We start from the raw sequence: 21278 nt of genomic DNA on the forward strand, positions 1-21278 counted from the left end.
ACCATGAGTAGTCAATTAAGTTTTGAATAAGAGCAGTGAGTGGGGAAAAGCAGCAGACAAGTCATTGTACAAAGTCACAGACGTTAGATGAACTGTATAGTGATGTCTCCGTCACATCAATTATCAAGTAAATCGTCAATGTTTACATGTGAATTGTTACAACTACAATCTATTGCATGGGTACAAAAATTATTAATTGTATTACATACATGCCATCCACCCAAATTATAACATGTATTATGTTTACAATACAAGATTTGGGGTTTGGATATTGGTTACAGGAAGAACGAATGGTAATATCACCCTCGTTGGGTTATTATGGCCTATTGAGTGTTGTAGCAGCATTTCAAAGGTAGAATGTACCACTTAATGAGCCACGATGATTTATTGAATGTGATATTTTTATGTGTTCGTACTGAGTGCGTGAATGTATAAAAGAAAATTAGTGCAAATGCAAAATACAATATCAACATGTCACGTGATATATTAGATACAAGCCCGCCCTTGTGATAGGGTGGATCAATATTCAAATGAAAACCACAGTCTTCACATCCACCTCTTCAAGTTTGTATTGGGTTGGGTTTACTTAACCGGAAAATAGGTAATACATTGTACTGGCTTGTAGTGAAGGATTGGGCCTGCTACAAGTGGGTAATAAAAGGGTTTTAGGGTTTTGAAGGATAGAGGGAGAGAAAGAAAGAAAGCGAGAAACAGAGAGAAGCGATGCCGGCGGGTCATGGGTTGCGCAGTCGGACGAGGGACCTGTTCTCACGAGCTTTCAGGAAGAAGGGCTACATCCCACTCTCCACCTACCTAAAGACCTACAGAACCGGCGACTACGTGGACGTGAAGGTAAACGGCGCCGTTCACAAGGGCATGCCCCACAAGTTCTACCATGGCCGCACCGGCCAAGTCTGGAACGTCTCAAAGCGCGCGATCGGCGTCGAGATGAACAAGCAGGTCGGCAACAGGGTCATCAAGAAGCGGATTCACGTGAGGGTGGAGCATGTTCAGCCGTCGAGATGCGAGGAAGAGTTCAGAGCAAGAATGGTTCGAAATGACGAGCTGAAGGCGGAGGCAAAAGCTCGTGGGGTGAAGATTAGCACCAAGAGGCAGCCTGAGGGGCCTAAGCCAGGCTTCATTGTCGGCGGGGCTTCCATTGAAACTGTCACTCCCATTCCTTACGACGTCGTCAATGACCTTAAGGGTGGCTACTGATAAGTTTCATTTAATCGGGTCTCCATTTTCATTGTTTCTTGTTTTTGACTCTGTTTTTGTATCTGGGTAAACTCTGTTCTGCTCATATTTCAAATTTGACAATGCAATTCTTATTGTCCTTCAACTTGTGAGAAAACTTAAACAATGTTACTATGCGAAATGTATCATTTAAAATTTTTGTAAAGCTGGTTGAAACTTGGTGTTCAAGGAAGGAATCATGTCACACTAACATCGGCCTTATCGATCTCCGACTGATACTTTTATTCTATTTTAAATTCTTGGGTAAGAATTTGAGACTGGAACTTTCACTTCCATCAAGAAAGGAATGTTGTACGGTACAGAGGTAGTGTTGTTCTTCAGTCTCTGTAGTTTATGGGAATTCCTCTTCACTTGAGCTTTAAAGAAAGCCTCCAATTAAACAAGTCACTGGGTTTTATGCTTTGCTAATTTAGTTTGTCTACTGACCGGATATCTTGTTTGTAAAGCAAGAATAAAGAGATTGGAAACATTGTACAGAACTGGAGATTTGATTCTGATTTTCAAACAGGCATATATAAAAGGAATAAAACAAACTTAGGTGTATCAAGCCCGTCGAACCGTTGAGCTCCAACCAGAAGGTTGCGATGGCAGACACGAAATGGGTTATTCAAGTTAATGAAGAGCTCAGTAAGATGGAAGATCTTACAACGGAGAAGGAACACTGGAGCAAGGGGTCAATCTACAAATTACCAGTTTCCATCACAGACATAAACAAGAAGGCCTACCAGCCCCAGGTAGCCACCTTCGGTCCTTACCATTTCGATCATTTAAATACAACGGAGGTGCACAAGCACCGTGCGCTTCTTCATTTCCTGAAGAGATGTGGGAAACCTCTTGAATTGTTTGTCAATGCACTGACTGAAGTGGTGCAAGATTTGAAGGACTCGTATGATCAGCTTGATCCTGGGTGGAAAGATGATACAGCAAGATTCTTGCAACTAATGATTCTGGATGGCTGTTTCATGCTGGAGGTCGTGCGTATTGCTTCAAATATATTGGATGATTATGCTCTTAATGATCCTGTCTTCAGCAATCATGGGAAGCTCCATATCATACCATATATCAAACGCGACATGTTAATGATTGAGAACCAGTTGCCGATGCTGGTTCTCAACAAGCTGGTGGAAGTGGAGAGCAATAAGGTATAAGAGTCTGGATCCTCCACTGTTAGTTTCTTGTGCCGACTGAGTAATTAAGTAGTTGTTGATTTTGATTTTAATTATTTCAATAATGTCTACTTTGTTTTACACAGGATGAATTGTCTGTGACCAGGCTCTTGCTCAAGTTCTACTCCTCTGGCACATCAGCCTCCAACATGGGAAAATGTTTGCACGTATTGGATGTGTATAGGAAAAGCCTGCTTCAGTCAGAGCCCCAGTGCAAAACAGGTCACTGCCCACCAGAGCCCCTGAATCGTCACGATGTGATTATCTGGTCTGCAACAGAGCTTAATGAAGCCGGAATCAGATTCAAGAAAAGCAAAACTGGTAGCCTGAAAGACATCTCATTCTCTGGGGAATCCTCAGGCTCCCAGTCATTCTTGTGGATGATACCACCGAGTCGATGTTCTTGAATCTGATAGCATTTGAGCGCTTCCATGTTGGGGCAGGCAATGAGGTGACATCCTATACTTTCTTCATGGACAACATCATAGACAATGCTAGAGATGTTGCCCTCTTACACTCCAAAGGTATCGTCCAAAATGCTCTAGGAAGTGACAAAGCGGTTGCTAATCTGTTCAACTCCCTCTCCAAGGACATAACACTGGACCCAGAAAGCAGCCTCGATGCGGTACATAAGAAGGTCTATCATTACTGCCGGAAGCCGTGGAACGAGTGGCGTGCCAATCTTATTCATACTTACTTCAGAAATCCCTGGGCTTTTATATCTCTAATTGCCGGCGTCTTCCTTTTTGTGCTCACCATAGCTCAGACTGGATATTCCATAATTCCCTACTACTATCCAAATGATTCTCCTCCCACCTGTACATGTATACCTGTGGCTCCTCCCCATGCGGCTTCTTCAAACCATGCATACTCCACCTCACCATCAAAATTTATACTTTCTGTTCTTATTTCCGTTGGATGGATGCTTACAAAATGAGGATTTCATAATTTTCTTTCCAGCAATCATCTGTGGGGTTTGGAGGTTGTTTTCATCCACAGTTTCTTTTCCTTACTGATCTTGCCTATTGGTTAATTGAATTCTTTGTTTGATGTCCAGCAATCTTGACCTTCTGATAGATCAAATTGCTCTTCCCCACAGGATTGAGTTTTGTGACCAGCTTTTAAAAGATAAGACGAAGGACAAGATTCATTTCAATAAACTAGTAGGTTCCACTCCAATGCAAAAGAAACAAGCTAGCTGGGTCTATTTTCTATATACATATATTCATCAGTGAGACATGTTGCAAGAAAAAGATTTCTCAAAGATCGTATAAATAATTATTGTAATAATAAAAAGTATTGATATTTACAAAATACCCTAATTTTAAATATCTCCATACGTTTTTCAAGCCCATGAATCATAAAGAAAGCTTGGTCCTACACCACCTTCTGTAGAGAAGCTCCAGTCTGTACATGTAAGGAAAGCAGGGGAAACACTGCCTGCCGGAGTCTATCAAGGCCAACTCCAACTTCTCTCTTATCTCAAAATGCAAGAACCAAAATTGGTCGAACAATCTACGTCCGCAGTCTAAGATAGAAATCGACTGCACTTGCGCGGTGCAACGCATATAACCCAACAGAGCTGCCCTTAAGCAATTCATTTTCCAATTCCAATTAAGCTAAGCTGCAAGAGATAAGGTAGATTATGAGACTACAACACCACTAGATAACTCAACATTTTATTGGCACGAGAAAATAAAATCTAACACCACAAGAAACAGAGAAAGGAATTACAATGTTGTTCTGAGGCTTCCCCCAATAGAATCCATGGATGATAACTGGCAAGAGATTGCAGGCTACAAGCACAAAAATCATCAATGCATGCATTCCCATCCACTCCATCACAATAGTTGGGCGCCTGTAGCCACACACATCGACCTGTGGAAAACCCGATTCGTTATCAACTTAGAAGAAGAGGAAGAGAAAACTAAGCAGACTGAAAATTTAATGTTTCTTTCCCATCACAAGACTAGAAATCCTACCATCAAGTAAATTGCAGTAAAGAGAATGCCAGCAGAACCAGCTGTGATACACATGTAACTGAATGTGTAAAGAGGCTTGTTTATATGCATGCCTGAAAAACCAAATGAAGGAGATAATTTAATGATAAATTTTTTTTCGGCAACTTCAATTATTAATACAGAAGACTCATTTATATATTATAACAAAATTGTATAGCAATCACGTACCTAATAAGTCCAAGGCGAGGCCTAAGATTATAAGAGACGAGGATGAGATAGACCAGCGCAGGATTCTGTCCCTGTGACTCTGCATTTAGAGGGGGTAATGGTTAGAGACACTTTGCTGAGGAAAACAAAACAGATAAAACTTGTGATATATGAAGCTTTCTCACCTTAAAATGGACAATAATGTGTCCATAGTGCAAACCAACCAAGCAGGTAACAATGGCCATCATGGAACTGCAACAATGAAAGTAAGTTTTCGCAAAATTAAGACAAAGAAATTACACATAGTGATGCAATAGGATTCTTCAATGAAGTTACACATAATAAGATGCGCATTGAAATTGCTAACACACCTTAAAAGTCCTTCAGGGTCAAAGGGAGCTTGACACCAAGAAGGAGCATCAGCCGGTAACGGGCCATTATCAGGGGAGTTAATACTGCATTGCTGTAAAAATAACAAAATTTAAAACTAATTGTTAGGAATGAAAGTGAGGAACACCAAAAGTAAAGGAACTTAACCAACAAAATAGATACTAACCTCTGTTCGAGCATAGATTGGTCGTTTATATAAGTGCCTAAGTCCCAATATCTTACGATCAATCATCCCAACAGCATTACATGCTGGTCCTGTGTCACCCCGTACTCCGCATTTAACCTTCCAAACAGAGATGAGTTAGAAACGCCGTCACATAATTTTTAAAGAAAATCATACTTGAAGAAATCAGGGGACAATTAAAAAACAAATGATCAAAACTTACTGAAAATGTTTTTGGTGCGGAGGAGGAATCACCAGGAATTTGGTACTCCCAATCAGGAACATGCAAGCCGTACAAGAGTGACAGATATAGCACAGTGATTATCAATGCTGCCGACCTGAGAATGAGGTTCCAGACATTGTTCAAAATTGAGCAAATGTACAAAGTATTATCATGGTCCAGAGAAAAAAAACAAAAAGTAGGCACTATGATACGATTGCAAAAGAATATAACTTACCATTGAAATCGATATTTCCTGAGCAGAGAACGTCCTGAGTTGACATTATCGTCACCCTTTAGCCAAATCTCGCACAAAGCTGCAACAAAATAAGCTATTGCAATTCTCTGGAAAACAAACAAGGCAACTGGTGTTTAAGAGCTAATATAGAAACAACAAAATGAAATTGAAAACCATAGAGAAATTAGTTCTAACTCTTCTCTCCAAGTTTTGACTAATCTATCAGGCAAAATGCGCAGCTTAGGAAATTAAAACTAGTGATATATAGCATACCTGCAGAATGCCCATCCATCTCATCTGTTCAATATCCACCCCAAATGTTAGATCCTTGATGCCATGAAAATAGCCACCTGGATGCAAAATACACCGTACATTTAGTTTACAGAAGCATATAATTGCAAACAAAACTTGCATTGCAGAGTAAAATTATTTTACACTAAACATATAGAATTAAACTATTTGTATCTTCATGATCAACAGATATACATCAAATACTTAGAATTTGGCATGTTTTAGTAGTTAACCTTGAAGGAAAAGGCCCACTGCTAGAAGCTTCAGTGTCCTCAAAACTGTTTTTCTAGTCGCAACGGTTCTGCATGACATTTTCTGTACAGGAAACGCAAACACGTTTTGGTTAGCTTTGCTTCTTCTTAAAACAATGACCCTTTTGAACATTTTATAACATTGATTGAGTAAAAGAACAAATTAAGGGGAGCAGAAGAGCATGAGATATGGTGTACCTTGTAGGTAAGTGAAAGGGAAACACCAACCATAAAGAGAAAAAATGGCATGACCAAATCTGCAAGGGTCAAACCGTTCCATGGTGAATGGTTAATAGCAGGCAGGATCCCACCAACGTCGTCCACTAATATCATGATCTGCACCAATAATACCATATATATAAATTATAATTATGGAAAATCAACATCTTGTTTACGAACCAAAAACAAATTAAATAATAAAAAGAATCAGATCGAGTTATACTTCTTACGAATCATAATTTGACACATATATAACGCGGGCCAAGAGGACTTTATTAAGCAACCCATTAATTGGTCCATAGATGTCATACTAAAGAAGAAGATGCAGATGTTATTTATTAACGTGCAGGGGGGTGCATCCTAGTCACTCAAATACAATACAAAAAGCAAGTGATGAAACAGCTTTTTGCAAATGTCGGTGCACCTGACAAATGTACATTGGTACCATAATCAATGTCGGGAACATCATGATTTCTTTTGGGTAAAGCGTTACATTGCATCTGATCTTTGTAGATTTGAACCGAGATCTACTTTGAAGGCTAAAAACGATTTGAAAAAGAAAACAAATCATTGAGTGTTGGATTGGGAGGAAAGGAAAGAACATAAAAGATATGCAATGTATATCAATTTTTTTTAGTCCGGCAACCGAATCACCCGAAATGTGCCACGACAGTCGCACAAAAGAATCTCTCCCTACGAAAAGAGTTGCTATTTTGTTTCCTTGATTTTGGATCCGATGATCCTTGATTTCTTCAGACCTACAATAATCTAACAATCTTATTATTTTAATGGGGTTAGTTTGGGCTTTTCCATTTTAAGTATCTGCAAAATAGACGACCGCACCAAAAGAATAAGAATAAATAAAGAGACGTCGATACTATGGTTAATAATAATAATAATAATAATAAATAATTTATGAGTTACTTAAGAACAGTTCATTAGTCACGACTCATCCAGTCATCCTTTTGTGGACGGTTACAAAAACACTAAGAAAAAAGCAAACCTAAACCCTCTCCTCCTGTACTTACAAAACAAGAAAAATGCAAAAAAAGGAGGAGGAAAACTGATACGGTGCCGTATCGCCGAAAGAATTCCCCTTAATTAAAATTAAAATTTGTTTCTGTTTTCGTTTTTAATTTTTCTGGGTTTTGAAAGATAAGGAATATGAAAAAAGCAGCAGAAACATAAAGAGGAGGCTGAAAGTAGACGACGTTACGTACCGCAACCGTAAATCCCCGGAAAACGTCGAGGGAAACAAGGCGTTGCTGTTGCCGCAACTTCGAAGGCAATGAGGCCGCAGCCGCTGCCGCTTCCTCTTTACTAACATTCTTATAAGCAGCGGCACCACCGCCACCACAGGCGGAGGCGGAGGCGGCGGCGGAAGAGGCCGATGTCGATTTGGATATCTGCTGAATGGCCATCTCGACATCCTCATCATGATCAATACTGATGTTGTTGTTCTTCATCATCATAGGATCCGTCATACCACGTTCTTCATCATCATGTTCGCATCCTTTAATAGGTTCGTACATCGCCATATCTCCCTCTCTCCTCCCTACCCTATCATCACCAACACCACGCGTTATTATAAACCTTTCATCTTCTCCTCCGTGCATGTAAATGTAAATGGCTATATACAAAATAAAAATATGGAAATAAAATTGGCGAATGACAACAAAACCTGAATTGGGTGGACACCAGATATGAATAATATTCACCTTATCTTCCTTATCCGCCTTGTTGTTTTTCTGCGTTTGTTCTTGGCAGCCGGTAGGGTGGGGGGAAGGCACCCTGCAGCACTTGTAAATGCTCCCCAAGCCGCTGGATGACCTTCTCCTTCCTTTCTTCTGGTTTCTCTTTTGCGCCCCTGCCCCTCTCTCTCTCTCTGTTTCTGCCTCTCTCTCTCTCTGTCTCTGCTTTTATATATCTTTATTGACAACTCCTAAAAGGAATATAATTTGTATATTTATAGAAAGAGTTACAACAGGTATGGGTTTGTTGGTTCAGGAGGTAAGTATCCATCGCAACAAAAAAAACAGATATTTGTTATTATTATTATTTTATTATATAGGCAACACAGATATTTGTTTTTGATCCCTCGATTTTCCCCCCTATTTACCCTCCAATTCTCCCAACTGTATCGCCCTCGCTCTCCGTCTGACAACAACAATTGCGTCCGAGTCCATCTACTACACTAGTTCCAGTCTCTCCTCCAACTCCAAGTAGTACATAAATATTGTGCACCCCGTACCCTAGGGCCTCCCCATTTACTTTTGACGGCTACGATCTCACATCAGAAACATGACTATCTCCAAATGTCGACATTGGTTTTCAGATTTTCACAATCTATTTCGACATTGGTTTCCTGAATTGTTTCCGACTTGTCAGCCGCGATCTGCATGCACCCAGTCACATGGCGCCAGGCGCCGTAAACATGAATTCTTGGCCTTCACAGCCACAGCCCACAGGCGTGACGCCAACCAACAACTGAAACTGTTGCTTTACTTGCATGAGACAGCTTTGCATACAGCAGGCTCAGCTCACCCAGATTTTTTGCACAACTTTTTAACTTCTAGAATAATCGTGCATGAATCTGACACTCCAAATTTCCCTTTCTTTTTTTTTTCTTTCCATAAGCAAACGTATATATATGTATTTTATTCGTACAAGTTTCCCAATTCCTTCCAAGATTAATTGATTTCCTCGCTAAATAACATTGACTTTATTTTTTGGGTTTAAATATGTGAATAAAAATCTTACTCTTAAAGAAGGAGAATCAAATGATTTAATGGGGATGAATATTTGAATAATAACTTTATGTATATGGCAATAGCAAAATTTACTACTGCTCAAGTTGCGGCTAATCCTTTTATTCTTTTTATGGGTTATGTGTCCGTTCACCGTTCAAATTCAGTAATGGATGGCTGGTTAGCTCCTCTGCTTTGGACATGCGATCAGGTTGAGAGAGAGAGAAAATCATAAAAGAGAGAGACGGAACAGAAAGCAAGAAGAAAGCAAGATGAAATTCGAATATTCCCATATTCTTTATTATAGGAAGGACACGGGTAAAGATAAGCGCAAAGCAAACCGGCCCACTCATAAATTTGCATGGTTATAAAAAATTCCAAAGATTTAGCACCTCCTCCTTCTCCTCCTCTCCTCAATAGGCGACGCCAGCTAGCTAGGACACTAAATTGAATTTAACAGAACATGCGTAAGATAAGCCAGTTGATCAGGACAGTGAGATTTCCATTCCGACCATCAAAACTAAATAACCATATCCCAATAACAACAACCTACGTGTGATTAAATTAGGTAAAAATTAAAAACCACAAGCCCATCCCATTGCCATTGCCACGGCCACCGTTCATGACGTCCTGAAATGCAATATTCCTAATTTCTTTTGCAGGGCATTGCGCACGTAGAGACAAACACAGAGAAAAGTTACCTCTGTAAGTTAGGTTTTGTGCCTAAAAGCTGGAACCAACGTGAGGGTGTAGAGCGCAAGGCGGTGATAAAAAAAGAATAATATGAAGCATGTTATTATGTTACCTATTTCTTTCCTCAAAAAACCATTGGGGTTGGTTGGGTATGCAAATAAGCACGGTGGTGGTCCAAAACTCCAAACAGCTAGTGGGCTGATTCACCATCGCCACCATAGAATGTGAACGTGTGATTAGGAAGGTGTCTACGTATTAGATTCGATCAAGGTTGGAGCAGTTAAAGGAAGGGCTAGTGGGTTTACCAAAACCAAATATAACGCATATTACAACAAAAACAGGAAAAATTTCCAATCAGTGGTTTTTTCTTTTAGCTTCATAAAATTGGTAGTGCTTTGTCCACATTCCCTCTTTGCTTGCAATTGGATCGATTGCCATGAGTTTCTTTTGAGTAAAGCAAAATCTTACTGCCTAAGCATACGATCCCGCCACGTAATCGGGGCACAAACTTTGAATGATTGCTGTTGGCGATTGCCACCCACTGTTTCACCAAATGCTTCTGTAATTGAACAGAAAGATTAACTTCTAATTTAAAGTAAGCTCTATCAGAGGAAATAAGAATATGGTTGGTACTTTTTTGGACAGATTGTTTCAAGCATCACTCTCAGGGAGAGAAAGAGAGCGCATTTGCAGGCCAATGCTGCAGACAGACTTGAAACAAGGGGGGAAAAGCATCACCATATTGTTGGTGATAGCATAGTATAGTTTCAAGCCAAAGAATGTGTGAGCGTAACATTTTCTACGTGATAAATACAATTCCAAACAGCTAGCATATGCAGACACGCTTAAACAACATGCAAACTAACGACCCTTTGTGATACAACTTCTATCACCAAAAGTCAACATTGTAATCCCGCATTTGTCACCAAACTTTGGACAAAACTAAGCTTTCCTAACCCAGTTTGGTATCAAGTCTAGAATTTCCACCAAGAAGCTGTTGGCTCTGACTTAGGAAAGCAAACTTTTCCTAGATTACAAGACTATGGCACAGGCAACAACAATCCACCACAGAAATCATTTGGTCATAATATCTTTTAACAAGAACTAGAATATGCCAGCTTACCCATCGCATTGATAGAGGCGTAACCACTGCAAAAGAAACCTCCAAAACCTCTAAGGCTGTTTATGATTTCTTTAACTGAGAGGATCATGGTGCACCAATTTTTGATCTCTTGAAGCCTGTGACCAAACATTCAGTGAGTATTTTTAGCATACACCCAATATAGGGTTAATGCATTTAATCATCTTGATTTCCATAGAAGCATGGTCTGTAATCAGAATATTACCATTTATCCGAGTCTTATCCATTAATTCTATATTAGCTTTTTGCAAAAAAGTTGGATAATCCTGGAATGATACACATGTTCACATGATCATATCAATTTTATACATATGTGTGCTGTATGTCTCACCTTGTTGCCAAAGAAAGCATGCCTTTGTTTTCCACTTAAAAGTATTGGCTCTTGCTATTCTTTTTAAGTATGTACTCTTTACACAAACTTCTTTTACTACATCGTTAGGCACACGATTCAGACACAGGAAGTCTAAGCTTTCCTTCTGTCAATTTTCACTGACAAAATCCACATTCCCAATTATCATTAGGAAGCTTTTATTAACTGGCAACCAGATATTACAAATGATTTATTTTTTCTTTGCTTGTTTTCTTTTATGATTTTCCCTCTAGAATCCTGACGAGAAAAATAACTAGAGAAGAAGTATTTCTCTAGTCAAGAGACTGAAAATGTCAACACATTCAGAACAGGTTACCATGCCTCTCAGCCTGTTCTACTAGCTTAAACAGAGACATTTTAAACTTTTTCTTCATATACACTATCATAGTTAAATTTTGGTCTGAACCTGTACTAATCACGGATAAATAAATGATCTTGCAACAACAGCACAAATAACCCCACACATTTTGCTAAGGATGCTGTGGGTGAGACAGAGATAATACGAAACGTGTCAGATAAATTTGAATTGCCTAGCAAGGACAAAAACAGAGGATCACTAAACATGCTTGCTTGGTAATGCATCTATTTCATTTTTGATAAGTGTCATTATCTTATAGAAGAATCCTAATCACAACCAATTAAGCTTTTTCAGTATAAAGAAGTTTACAAGCAAGTATCATATAACAATTGAACTGGTGAGAGAGGTCTGGTCACAAGTCATCAAAAGGTGCAAATGCACATTGAGAACTATTCACTTCACAGCAGATGCATTTGAATAAAAATATTATAGGACTGAACTGGAGCCTACAATAACTACTTAAAGCAAAAAAGTGATGTCAATGTAGAAAAAAGATAGTGAAACTTACAGAAAGCCAGCAAGCAACCAAGAGAGCAGTTAATTTAGCCATCGATTGAGAGCCCATCACGACCATGACCACTGATCTCTTCATCTTTCTTCAGGTTGCCACAGACATTGCATTCCATTACATTAGAAGGAGTTCCATCATCTTTTGGGGGCAAAGGGGCCAGAGTGCCCCAGCAATTGGTTCTATTACACATGAAACTGAGGAAGAAATAGGCGTGTGGGAAATCAGATTCCACTTGGGCTTGGGCTTGGGCTTCTTCAATGTCACTACCTGACTCTGGTTCTGATTCTGAGGCTGCTTCCATTTCCTGGTCTTGGTCCTCGTCCATGCCCTCTGCTTCTTCCTCACCCTCAATGTTTTCCTCATTATCAGACCAATTGGCTTCGACCTTGCAGCGATCACATTGACAAGCAAACCCATAGTCCTCCGCCAAAGTCCTCTGCCGGCTAGAATAACTCTGGTTCACCGGAAAATAGCTCAAGCAAATCTCCCTTCCCGCCGGAACATCATGGATCATCCTGATCACCATATCGGTGTTGTGGTCGCCGTCAGCGTCGACATAATCGAATCTGCAGGCATTGGGGAGACAATCGTGGTTGAAGAATGAAGCCTTTGGATAAATGGCGTAGGCTCTGCTGGACCTCTGCGAAGTTTCCGAGAAGGGCTCCATTAATCCAAAGGCATTTAGCTTGTCCTTGGCCAGCAGAGCCGCCGAGAGCTCCGCCGAAAACAGCTGCCGCTCTTGGAGAGCGGGAGGAGGAGCGCAGAGGGAAGAGATGAGATAATGCAGAAAGTGGGCAGCCGCGGTGGTGTCGGCGGCGGCCGAGTCGTCTGGCTGGCCCTGGAGAGACAAGAGCATCTGGAAATTGGACGGGGAAACGATTGCGAGGTTGTAGGCGGCGATGAGGAAGCGGGCCTGGACCTGACGCTCCAGCGGTTGGTCAGAGAGGGGAAGGGGAGTCGCGGAGGCGGCGGAGGGCTTGGCAGACCCAAGGAGAGTGGGAATAGGAGAGAGCAGAGGAGAGGCAATTGGAACTGCAGAAGGCATGGTGTGAACACCATGGACATACACAAGCTCAGAACCAGCAGCTTGAGGTTGAGGTTGCTTTAGGGTTTTGAAGCAGTGGTTACAGTAAGGGTGAAGAGAAGGAGAGATGAGAGGAAGAGCAGAGTATAGGAGGATTGGAGAGTCTCTGAGAACGATTTGACCGCCCTTCAGTGGCTGAGCCGCCACCAACGCCCTCCCTCTCCCTTCTGTCTCTGTTACCCTCAATAAGTCTTTTGTCATTTCCATTTGCGTCTACGCTTCTCAGTCGCTTCAGTCTCAAACACTCGGAGAGTTCCACCGCCGTTTTTTTTTTAGGGTTTTCTCTCCTCCTTTTTGTTTCCCACTTTCCGGTTTTTTTTTTCCTCCTCCTTTTCCTTCTTTCGGTTATTTTAAGAGTACTGCTAAATAACCTTAAAATTAACTGAGTAAATTCTGCTATCAAATTATTTATTGAATTAGCTTTTTTGCACGTGCTTCCGAATGTGCAAGAGGCTTTTTTTTTTTTAAAAATCACGCGAGCTACGTGCAACTTACAAAGTTTTGTAAATATTTTTTCGCAATTGTACTTATATAGATGTCTGTTTCAACAGTTTCATATTTTAATATCGCATGTGTGATAAATCGTCGTCTTAAAAGTTTTCCCTTATCTCTTGTATCTTTCTAGACGTCCATTGCCCGTATCTTTCTAGACGTCCATATCAACAATTTTCACGCTACAAAAGAAAAAAAAGAAACTGCTAAGATGGACTTCTAAAAATACGGGCAATAAAAGAAAACTTTTAAGAAGACGATTTATCACACGCACGCAATTAAAATATGAAACTGTTGAAATTGACATCTATATAAATACAATTGTGAAAAAAAAAATTAAGAAACATTGGAAGTCGCGAGTAGTGCACCTGATTAAAAAAAGGCTAAATTATTGAAATGTCCCCTATAACTCAATTTCACTCAGTTTCCCCCCTGAAACTCTAAGTGTCTCACTTTCCCCTATAAAACTCCATATAGTGTCTCACTTTGCCTGGATTCCATCCAACCTAACAGAAGTCATCAAACTTGCACACGTGACGCCCATGTGCCATTTCTATTTCTCTGGGTTCTTCTGTACTTGTAGGTTTTGAAGAGCCAAAAAGATAGGACCCACAATAGATGTAAAACATCACCCATATCTTCAATTAGGGTAAAATCTTCACACAAGGAGAGATATTTTGGGTGATTTCAAAATTTGAGTAAAGCAATAGAATCTTCAACAGTGAAGGTGCAAACTGAATTTGACAATGACAGAAGTAGGAGGACTTTCAGCTTTCATAGGTAAGTGGACCTTCAGATTCTTTATTTATTATTGGCCTTGGGTTCGAATCTAACTGTTAGGCTATGTATTATTGTATTTGACTTTGAACTTTAAGGAATATTATAATGGGTGTTGTCCAATTAGGGATGAGTACATTGTTTTATTAATTTAGGTATATACTCATGACGATGATGCTTTCAATTTGACTTTGTGACTTTTTACTACTGCAAATGAGTGGCTGGTAAAGTAAATTCAGGTTTTATGCTCTATTTTGTGTTATAGATGTGGAATCAAATTGGAGAAGTGAGGAAGAAGAACAAACTAGCAGTGAGAGTGACGAGGATTTGGATGAAGACCCAGATTTTGTAGACCTTGCCTATGCACAAAGTGAGGAGGATGTGAGATTGTTGAGGGATGATGATAATCAGTTTCAGGGATATGTAGACCATGATGCAATTGATAATGCAGGTTAAGAGGATGAGGAGTCAGATAATAACCCTGCCTCACCTAGGATGTGTACACCAGAGCACTCTTCTTCTGAGTATGAGGTTGTGACTGGAAACTGCCTGAGAAAGAGGAAGCTCCCTAACTTTAAAGACTTCATCCCATCCATTGATATGAAAAATCCTCAATTTGAGCTCGGTTTAAGATTTCCTACTACGTGAAATCTTTAGGGCAGCTGTGAGGAGTCATTCTGTCCTAATTGGAAGAGAGCTTAAGTTTAAGGTGAATGATGGCAGTAGGATTCGAGTAATTTGTGATGAGAAGTGTCCATTTCACCTATATGCATCATCTGTGCATGGAAGCAAGCATGTTCAAGTAAAAACCTATGTTGGGAAACATACTTGTGGGCAGGGGAATGCGAATATGCATGCCAATGCAAAGTATTTCTCAAACTGGTATGAAAGCAGTTTAACAAATTCTAACTGGGATGTGGGATCTTTTCAAGAGAAGGTGAACCAAGAAACTGGTTATTATCCTTCTAGGGCACAAGCTTATAGGGCAAGAAGCTTGGCAACTAGCAATATTGAAGGGAGTTATACCGAACAATATGAACTTTTATGGGATTATTGTGAGGAGTTGAAAAGGACAAATCCCGGTAGTTTAGTGGTGTTAAAGTCTGAGTTAGAGGGTGATATGCCAAGATTTCAAAGGGTTTACATTTGCTTGCAAGCTTGTAAGCAAGGGTTCTTGGATGGTTGTAGGCCTTATATAGGGTTGGATGGTTGCCACATCAAAGGCCCTCACCCTGGCCAATTGTTATGTGCTGTAGGAGTTGATGCAAATAATGGGATGTTCCCATTGGCATATGCTATAGCTGAAGTTGAGAGTTACAATACTTGGAAGTGGTTTTTGGAGTTATTAAGTCATGATTTGAAGATAGAGAATAGCCACAACTATTTGTTTATGACTGACAAACAAAGGGATTAATTGATGCTGTGGATGATTTATTCCCAAATGCTGAGCATAGGTGTTGTTTGAAGCATTTATATGCAAATTTCTTGAAGGAATATAAAGGATTGGCTCTAAAGCTGCAAATGGAATCAATAGCAAGGGCCACTACACTGCCATGGTTTGTTAAGGAAATGAAGAAGATGTTAGAGTTAGATACAGCTGCACATGCTTGGTTATGTGAGAGGGATGCAAGTCAATGAGCTAGATCCCATTTTAGAACTGACTTTAAGTGTGACATTTTGATGAATAATTTAAGTGAGGTTTTTAACTCATCCATATTACCTGCAAGGAACAAGCCTGTGTTGATTACATTGGAGAGGATTAGAATGTATTTAATGATCTTAATGGCTTCAAGGAGAGTAGCCATGGATAAGTGGCATGGTCAAGTTGGGCCTAGAATACAAGGGGTATTGGAGGTAAATAAGGCAGCTGGGCAGTGGTGCATTCCAAGGCATGCTGGGCAAAATAAATTCCAAGTGATGCATCACAGTGGGAGACAGTTTGTGGTAGATTTGAATGCCCACACATGCTCTTGCAGAGCATGGGATCTCAGTGGTCTTCCTTGCCTCCATGCTTGTGCTGCAGTGAGTAGATTCCATGGGAATCCAGAAGATTATGTGCATGACTTCTACAAGAAAGATGCTTATCTAAGAACTTACAGGGACATGATTCACCCCTTGCCTAGCCAAGACTTGTGGCCTAAAAGTGGTTTACTTCCTTTGAAGCCTCCTCTTTACCATAAACAACCTGGTAGGCCAAAGAAGAGTAGGAATAAGGCACATGATGAGCCTAAAAAGAAATCAAATCCCAACAAACTCCAAAGATACCACACTATCATCAAATGTAGCAATTGTGGGCAAGAGGGCCATAACAGAACTAAATGTAAGGAGCCAATGAAAAACCAGCCAAGGCGTAAGCAATCTGTAAGTATTGCTTATTATATTTCACTACAATTGCACCATTTATTTATTATATTTAGAAAAGCTAACTCTAATATATCATTTGTGTAGGTGAGGATAACCAATACACTAGGACAATCAGTCCAACCTCATTCACAGCCAAGACATAAGCTTCCTGTAACTCAATTTATATACTAGTTTTACAAAAACATACAGACTAGTTTTACAAAAACTTACATACTACAATGTCATTTATGTAGGTGAGGAGAGCTCGTTCAAATTGTCACTCAATGGAACCTAATGCACAGCCAAGCCAATCAACTCATCTTTCACAGCCAATCAAGTCAATCATCCCGAGCTCAATCACAGTCACTGCATGCCCACATCATTTCTGATAAAGAGGGAGGTCCTTCAAAGAAGAGGTTGACATCTGCTGCAAACAACAAGGAGTGGCTAAAGAAAGTCAGGGCCACTATGCAACCTTGGTAGTGGTGATTTTGATGTCCATGAAGAAGATTGCAATTCTGTTGACTGCAGTTGATGTGCAATTATGTTTTGATAAGGAAAGGGAGAAAACAATCACTGTTGTTCATGTGAAAGAACTAATTTTGGCATATTGTGTTCTTGATGTGGAATTGTAAGCCCTTTGAAATAGATTTGATGTACAATTGGCTGCAGTTGATATGGATTTAAGTTTTTTATATGTCCTTTTGGGTTTTTGATGTGGACATGGTCTTTTCTTGTCAAATTAGAATGTGTAAACTGATGTTCTTAATAGAAATGTACTTAATGAATTGAGCCTATGTTGGCATCAAGTTCATTTGTCAAGTAAATTGAGCCACCGGTGATTTTTTAGTTTCAGTACTCATTACCTATTTGTTTATAGTTTTCTCACTATCTCAAAGTATGGTCAGTTGATACCAAAAACAAAAAAAAAAAAAAAAAGTAATACCACTTTACAGAAGAGGTTGAACAATAACAACCAAAAGTATGGCAATATTCAAATACCATTGGATTAACCATTCTAAAAAACACCAGATTACATAACACACAAATGCCATTGTGCTCAACCATTCCCAAAACACTTGCAGATTACAAACTTCCCTCCTCCCCTTTGTTACAGTCAGGATTTCTAAACCTACATTACATAGTCAACTCTAAACGTAATGATGATTATCCCTTAAACCACCAACCATCATGGAAATCAACATTATCCAATAAAGAAATAGAAATCCCGACAACAATTTCTCTCTACCTCGAAGCTGGGCTAGATCTTGTTCCAGTCTTCCTTTGTTCTTTAGCAACCTAGGTATTATATCCTTTGAACAAGAACACATCTCTGGATCAAACCACTCAAAGAAGCAACAACCTTTGTTCCTTCCCTGTACCACCATAATATCATCAAAAACTACCATAAACAAGTAGAAATCTACAAATATTAAAGTGGTTGTTACCAGTGGGCAGACTAGAAACCTCCGACCTGGGTTGGAATCAGTCCATGAGGTCTGAACTCGACAAAGCTTCCCACAATGGCAATGCTTTCGTTGTCGACCCTCCATCGCAACTTCAGTTCAATTGTTGAAGGAGGTCTATAGGGTTCACAAGTGTTTGCAATTTGGGACCAATTTTTGCAGAGTTAATTAATACCCATAAATTCTTATATGGACAAATGAACCAAGAAAAATGGCACATGGGAATCACGTGTGTAAGTTTGACGACTTCTGTTATGGCTGGATGGAATCCAAGCAAAGTGAGACACTATATGGAGTTTCATAGGGGAAAGTGAGACACTTAGAGTTTCAGGGGGGAAACTGAGAATGAAATTGAGTTACAAGGGGTATTTCAATAATTTAGCCTTAAAAAAAACCTCTCGCACGCACGGAAGTGCCTACAAAGAGGCTAGTCTAATGAACTTTCGGAGCTAGGGGGATTCTTATTCAATTAATTACCCACACGTTAATATCATCCAAAGCAAATCCAACATTAATAGGAAAATCTCAAATAATTTAAGTAAAATAATATTTTCATGCTACAGAACATCGTAGTTTTAGATTATGTACATAAATATTTACGTAATCTGCACATAAGAGGAAGACATGCAACGATCAAGACCACTTGCACCACCCGTTATATCTCGTTATATTAATTGTCATATATTGTTTCATATAAACACCAATTTTTAAGCCTATAGGGTTAGCTAAATGGTGAGGTTAGGTGGTGTAATACACTAGAACTACGGTTCACCAAAAGGTTAAATTTGCTTCCATTATTAAGAACATGAATAAATATAAAATTACTTTGGTTTCTCAAAGAGATTTTCCTTTCACAGTGAATAACGCAAAACTTGGCATCACCCCTCAGAAGACACAATCAAATAATAAAAACAGATTTGTATTTCACCTAAGCAACTCATGATTTTGGCACAAAGACAAATTATCTAGTACAAATTTCCTTTATTTATTTTTTTCACATGTATCCATACTCCTTTTTCTGTAACCAATGCAGTGATGTGAACCTTCCTTGCAATTTAGGCGCCTACAATAGGAAAAATGGAAAAAATTAGAAGCAAGAGAAATCGTATCATTACACAATCTACAAATTTGAACAGCAAGAAAGAAAAAAACAGTAATTAGAATGAACTACAACAACCAAATAATGAGAGAACCTCAAAATACAACCAATCAAATTCTATGATGACAATTACTCAAATTGAAGTAAATAATTAAAGTTTCAGAATTCTAATAGTGTAACTAAAAAAGAAAATTATCGCTTTTCTTAAAATTAAAAAAAAATAAAAATAAAATTACAATCATGAAGCATGAAACTTAAACTGAATACAGAACATGAAAGAAAAAAATTGCAACCAAATGTTCCTACTATAGGAAAAGGGACTAATATGGGTGTACAATTGGCAAAATGGAAATATTAGAAGCCTTTAAGGCTTTTTATACAAAGAGAAAACAGATATCACACAAAAACATTAACAAATTTTATACAGCAACTCTGTACTTAAACTAACTCTTTACCCAAAAAAGGAAAAGAAAAGAAAAAGTAGAGCTATACTAATTATTTCTCCAAATCACCAAAAAGGCAATCATATTAGTAATGTATATACCTTAAATGCTTCACAACTTTATCTCTTAATTGTTCCTCTCTGAAATTTTTTGACTTTACCCATTATGCACAACAAAATAGAATAGATAGTATAAAGAACAAAAGTTCACAATTACAAAACTCCTTGATGTATTGAACTCCTTGCATCACTAAGTAAAACATGAGGAGATGTCTAAGATGGGTGTTGAGGAGATGGTGATGATGAGGATGTAGATACCCTTTGCTAGTAATGTGAACTTCCTCATTTCAACTTAACCAAATTTCCTATCAAATTGTTGTCACCATACAAAACTAACATCAACTAATGAAAACATGAATAGTGGTTGAATTTATGTTCTATTGCCAAATCACGTACCAAATGGACACTTGTTAATAAACCAAAATTGAAGCTATTGATCTGCAAAACAGATAATAAGTTCAAACAAACCAACAAAGGGATAGTCACCCAAAGACTCAATCTTTGGGTTCAAATACTAAAACAATTTATTCAACATATAAAGATCATATAACTTGGATTAAATATCATCCAATTTGTCTCTTTCTTAGAAGATCCGCATTAGAAGGTCAGAGTGTTTTCAGTCAAAAGAAAAAGGAATTTCACCATAAAGTTGAAATAGAAGTAACTCAAAGACACCTAACTGCTTCTAACCCTTCAACTCCTCTGCCAAAAGAATCCCCTGAGAAAACAAAAGACGAAGAACAAAAATCAAAGCTTAATCTAGACACAACTCTAAATAAATGAATTAATGAGAATAGCAGAGGTGAAGAGGAGAGCACCGAAAAACTGCAAGCAACTAAAATGAACTGCTGATTATGAATATAACAAAGCTTCTTGAAGCAGACCCATCTAAGCTTATAATCTGTAGTGGAAAAAAGAATGAGAAGAATGCCCAAGCATCCATCCCAGTACTCTTACATGGAAAAAAAATGCACGATTCAGAATTCTGTAACAGAAATTGACACGTTAAATCTAACACAAATAACATGTTATCCAAAACTCAAACAAATTAATACAACACTCGAAAAGCAAAAATACCACTCGACATTCCAAATGTCATCTATGAATGGCACATAACTTGTCTAACTTTCATGTACTTTTTGTCATAGAGTTCACTTGGTCATAGACTTTTAAATACTTATTTTTATATTTATTTTACAAATAAGCATTTATCTTTTATGTTGAATGAACTAGTCGGCATATAAAGGTTGAACAAAAAATTAGGGAAAAAAACAATTGATACAATTACATAAAAGCAAAGAATAGTTCACACCTTAACATTAGAAAATGAAA

General features: G+C 38.8%; 3 protein-coding genes, 1 long non-coding RNA gene and 2 pseudogenes across 7 annotated transcripts; 3 read left to right on the forward strand and 3 right to left on the reverse strand.

Annotated features, from left to right (window-relative positions):
- The first annotated feature begins 581 nt into the window (after window positions 1-581).
- On the forward strand, window positions 582-1342 carry LOC103322183 (large ribosomal subunit protein eL21z/eL21y). The gene has a single exon (XM_008224072.3). The coding sequence runs from the start codon at window positions 724-726 to the stop codon at window positions 1216-1218; it is 495 nt and encodes a 164-aa protein (XP_008222294.1). The 5' UTR covers window positions 582-723; the 3' UTR covers window positions 1219-1342.
- A 137-nt stretch (window positions 1343-1479) lies between these two features.
- LOC103322218 (UPF0481 protein At3g47200-like) lies at window positions 1480-3479 on the forward strand (annotated as a pseudogene). The gene is made up of 2 exons (XR_016123832.1): window positions 1480-2399; window positions 2510-3479. The product of XR_016123832.1 is annotated as a UPF0481 protein At3g47200-like (transcript).
- A 130-nt stretch (window positions 3480-3609) lies between these two features.
- On the reverse strand, window positions 3610-8978 carry LOC103322184 (heparan-alpha-glucosaminide N-acetyltransferase-like protein (DUF1624)). 3 transcript variants are annotated; one of them, XM_016792511.2, is made up of 14 exons: window positions 8082-8978; window positions 7584-7993; window positions 6343-6480; window positions 6127-6208; window positions 5876-5952; window positions 5603-5709; window positions 5368-5482; window positions 5148-5264; window positions 4963-5054; window positions 4777-4843; window positions 4613-4691; window positions 4406-4497; window positions 4158-4301; window positions 3610-4047 (listed from the first exon to the last, which is right to left on the reverse strand). In XM_016792511.2, the coding sequence occupies exons 2-14, from the start codon at window positions 7977-7979 to the stop codon at window positions 4021-4023; spliced, it is 1533 nt and encodes a 510-aa protein (XP_016647997.2). In that variant the 5' UTR covers window positions 7980-7993; window positions 8082-8978; the 3' UTR covers window positions 3610-4020. The 3 variants fall into 3 exon arrangements, with proteins under 3 accessions (XP_016647997.2, XP_008222296.2, XP_088901314.1); XM_008224074.3 differs by having other exon boundaries at window positions 7584-7923; window positions 8082-8486; XM_089045188.1 differs by lacking the exons at window positions 7584-7993; window positions 8082-8978 and adding an exon at window positions 6594-7101.
- Window positions 8979-10083: 1105 nt separating this feature from the next.
- On the reverse strand, window positions 10084-13622 carry ASHR2 (ASH1-related protein 2). The gene is given in 5 exon segments (XM_089045189.1): window positions 10084-10362; window positions 10927-11042; window positions 12181-13133; window positions 13135-13247; window positions 13250-13622. Coding segments are annotated over 3 exon segments (1257 nt in total). The 5' UTR covers window positions 13475-13622; the 3' UTR covers window positions 10084-10362; window positions 10927-11042; window positions 12181-12214.
- A 1409-nt stretch (window positions 13623-15031) lies between these two features.
- Window positions 15032-17268, forward strand: LOC107881676 (uncharacterized; annotated as a pseudogene).
- A 1844-nt stretch (window positions 17269-19112) lies between these two features.
- Window positions 19113-21067, reverse strand: LOC148919907 (uncharacterized). The gene is made up of 5 exons (XR_016123665.1): window positions 20765-21067; window positions 20622-20664; window positions 20343-20384; window positions 19989-20251; window positions 19113-19408 (listed from the first exon to the last, which is right to left on the reverse strand). It is a non-coding gene; the product is annotated as an uncharacterized LOC148919907 (long non-coding RNA).
- Between the last annotated feature and the right edge of the window lie 211 nt (window positions 21068-21278).

This window comes from Prunus mume, linkage group LG2 (assembly GCF_029339155.1).
Source record: "Prunus mume cultivar Tortuosa linkage group LG2, ASM2933915v1, whole genome shotgun sequence".
NCBI classification, from domain to species: Eukaryota; Viridiplantae; Streptophyta; class Magnoliopsida; order Rosales; family Rosaceae; genus Prunus; species Prunus mume.